At 38.8% G+C, this 3,875-nt stretch overlaps 1 protein-coding gene across 1 annotated transcript; it reads left to right on the forward strand.

The window, feature by feature from the left end:
* Positions 1 to 402: 402 nt before the first annotated feature.
* dnajc27 (DnaJ (Hsp40) homolog, subfamily C, member 27) lies at positions 403 to 3,347 on the forward strand. The gene is made up of 7 exons (XM_005752020.1): positions 403 to 795; positions 1,632 to 1,714; positions 1,798 to 1,867; positions 2,286 to 2,450; positions 2,717 to 2,839; positions 2,920 to 3,080; positions 3,176 to 3,347. Exons 1-7 carry the CDS (start codon positions 709 to 711, stop codon positions 3,306 to 3,308), a joined length of 822 nt encoding a protein of 273 aa, XP_005752077.1. The 5' UTR covers positions 403 to 708; the 3' UTR covers positions 3,309 to 3,347.
* Positions 3,348 to 3,875: the final 528 nt, after the last annotated feature.

The raw sequence follows: 3,875 nt of genomic DNA on the forward strand, positions 1-3,875 counted from the left end.
GTAATAAAAGTAATACAATCTTTGATGTGATGAAATTTTAAATTGTATATTGTTCTTAAAATATTTCAAATTCTGAAAATTACAACTTGTTACATTTTTGAAAACTATTTTTCATAAAATGAATTAATTTAGTAATTAATATATTGTTAAATTACATTGTTTAAACTTACAGTAATAGCTTTTCAGTGGTTTTACGTTGTCCGGTATCCGTTTTTCAAAAATAAAACTGAATAGTCTTTGACTATAAAATAAAAGACCTTGATGTAAAATTAGATTTTTGTGTTTTTAAAATCATATACATAGCAGTTTGTGTGCACATTTCTTGCTTTGGCAAGTATACGAAAAACCTCAAAGCTACAATTTTCCCTAAATGTAGTTTTATTTTGAAAACAAAGGGGGAAGTTGAGTAAGCAGCTAACTCCATGCTAGACCCAAACAGCTGATTAGCATAAAGGCTATGAGGCCAGCAGGGTCTCTGGTTGTCTGCTGCACGCAAACGTCAACATTAGAGCTGAAGTTAAACGATGCGATGAGATTAATGAATCTGGAAATAATCCCGTTTAAGGGCTGTGAGAGATACTAACCAGCGTGCTAACAACTAGTTAGCCCTGTTAGCTCCGCTCACAATAATAATATCAACAGCGGCTGTATTCCGGCACAGTCCCGTCTCTTTAAACGCCAAAAAACTTTAGAATTTAAACAATCCAAATGGAAACAAACCCGCCGAAAAGACGAGACAACAAGAAGTCTCTTCGGGTGAAGGTGATTAGCCTCGGAAACGCCGAGGTCGGAAAGGTATGAGACCCCCTGTTTGTTTTAGCTCAAACCTAAAATAGAGTCTGGTTCATTTTACTTGAGCTTGTTATAAACCACCTGTACTGTACTACTGTGAGTTTATGGCTTATAATGTCATATTTGAAACAATTGCATAAAGGTCGTGAAAGAATTTTTTCTGTAGTCTTTATTCTGTTTTGGATGTCAGTTTTGTTGTTTTTGCGCTCTGGTTTATTTTGTTCACTCTGTCGCCAGACTTCGTTTAAAAACGATTTTAATTACATCTCACCACACGATCTCACAGATTACAGCACCCAGGTAAAATTATTTTCAATATGGTTGCATTAGGTATAATTCGGCGCAGATTTTGGTCATAAAAAGAAAGAATTTATTGTTTTATTACCTTTCATATTTGGAGCATCATGGAGCAGACAGCAACAACTAGCAGGGCACACTTAAACAACGTTTGTTTTATTGTGCTGATACAGCACAATAAAACAAACGTTGTTTGATGTGTGATATTATTGATCAGGCTAGTTTAACCCTGAGAAATCTTTGTTTGGAATTAATGTAAATTTTGACATGAATGTGCTTTTAAAGGGCAGAAGGCTTAAAAAAGTTCAAGTTATTAAGGCGTAACAGCTTATTTTTGAAGCCAAATTTTCCAAAATAGGCTCAGAATTGTAGACTGATGATTATTTGAAACACAGTGTCTGCAAATGGGATTATCCAATTAAAACCTAACAAGACACAAATTATCTAAATAAAAACATTAAAAAATTAATAAATCTCAGTTTGATGGATGGTCTGGCGTGAAAGGCAGTGGAGCTCATCTTTAAATATTGTTTATTCTTCAGAGCTGTATCATCAAGCGTTACTGCGAGAAGAGGTTTGTTCCAAAGTATCTGGCAACCATTGGAATCGACTATGGCGTCACCAAGTGAGTTTACAGACTGCTTCCTGTCACTGTGTGTGTAGTGATGTTTTTTACTGAGCACTAACATGTGTTTTATCTGCCAACAGAGTTCAGGTTCGAGACAGAGAAATCAAGGTGAACATCTTTGATATGGCCGGCCACCCGTTCTTCTATGAAGTGAGTTAAAAACTAGCAATTTATGTTGTTCACATCAGAAGAAATGTATAAAACACATGTATGTTAGAGCGCCACCAAAGATGCTGTGAAAGAGAAATATGAGATAATTCAGATTTACAAGAAAAGAAAACTAGTGAGTAAAATTTACATAAAATTACATAAAATTGCATAAAAGTAAAATGTCTGGAAATTTTATGACAAAAATCCTATTAGATCATATTAAAAAAGACCAATATGCAACAAGAAGATTTCAAATTCTGACTTATTTTCTCTGAATTTCTTTAACGTCAATGGCTGTGACAGACTGTCGTAAAACAAGATATTTTCAAAGGCCAAAAATAAGCCTTCTTGTAATGTTTGCACCCACACAGCAGGCGGCGCTCTGTGAACATGTTTCTTTCTCTATGGTGTTGGTCAGGTGCGTAACGAGTTCTACAAAGACAGCCAGGGCGTGCTGCTCGTGTATGATGTCGGCCTGAGGGAGAGCTTCGATGCCCTCGACAGCTGGCTCGGCGAGATGAAACAAGAAATGGGCTCTCAGGCCAACATGGACAGCATCGTGTTTGTCGTCTGCGCCAACAAGGTCAGACCGAGTGCAGCTTAAAGAGAGAGGAGCTGAAGCAGCTTGATTTAAAACTGAGGATGTGCTGTGGAGATGTATTAAGGCCCTGAATGAGATAAAGAAGGATTATTTTGAACTGTGACTCATACTAAGCTGCTCCAGCACAGTCAGAGAACTAAAAAGTATCTGTTTTGTAAAATGTATTGTTTAAAGTGAGTGGGAAATCTTTTATTGAGGTTTATTAAACACACATGCAGCTGGAGGTAAATGTCTGCGTGTTCATACAGGTGGACCTGACGAAGCGGCGAGTGGTGGATGAGGGCGAGGGGCGCCTGTGGGCGGAGTCCAGAGGCTTTCATTACTTTGAGACATCAGCACAGAGCGGCGAGGGCATCAACGAGATGTTTCAGGTATTTCTCGCACACATGCGCAGCTTCCTGTACATGTTTTTTTATGGACCGTGTTTCAGTGAGTGCCGTGTTCTCCACAGGCGTTCTTCTCCTCCATCACTGACATGTGCGAGAACGGCGGAAAGCGCCCGGTGTCGGAGGTCAGCGTCGGCTTCACCAAAGAGCAGGCTGACACCATCCGACGTATCCGCAACAGCAAAGACTCGTGGGATATGTTGGGAGTCAAACCCGGGGCCACGCGGTGAGTCGCCAGCATACAGGCCATCTTTTCAATAAAGTTGTTTTGTTTTTTTGTCACATTGTGTCTAATGCAGTTTACTATCTTTTCATTTCTAGGGAGGAAGTGAACAAGGCGTACAGGAAGCTGGCAGTCCTGCTGCATCCAGATAAATGTGTTGCCCCCGGCAGTGAAGACGCGTTCAAGGCGGTGGTGAACGCCCGCACCTCACTGCTAAAGAACATTAAATAACACACACACACACACACACACACACACAGAAACAACTGGACCTGCTGTCACTCAGACACAAACTGATGACGAACTTTATTTATTTATTTATTTCTGTATTTATTCAGCGTACGTGTCATGTGTGCCATTTTGCTTGCCACAGTGCGGTATGCCAACATAAACCAGTTTTAACTTATTATATGATATTTTAAACACTACACTGGAGAGAGTATGGAAGACGATGAGTGCCACACAAATGAAAAAGATACAAACTCTGTGAAAAACATTTCAAAATTAAATTATTTCAAATTTTTACTCTTTAAAGGTACTTGTCCTGTGTGTGTCCACTTAAAGCTGTCAAAAACAAATTAAGGGCATAATCGCTTAAACTGCATGCTGAATATTTAAAAAAAAAGAACTTTAAATTTCAATGTAGCAAAAACCTGCCAAATCCTCATCGTCAAAAACGAATCTGAAACCAAAATGGGTTAAACTTGTAGGCACGGTGGAGTTAAACTACCAGCTTTGCTTTCTTTGTGACTGGAAATAAACCCATCAAAATGTTCTTCTCTGTAATGTCGGGGTTAG

This window comes from Pundamilia nyererei, unplaced genomic scaffold (genome assembly GCF_000239375.1).
Source record: "Pundamilia nyererei isolate P.nyererei 1_Seehausen unplaced genomic scaffold, PunNye1.0 scaffold00339, whole genome shotgun sequence".
Lineage (NCBI taxonomy): Eukaryota > Metazoa > Chordata > Actinopteri > Cichliformes > Cichlidae > Pundamilia > Pundamilia nyererei.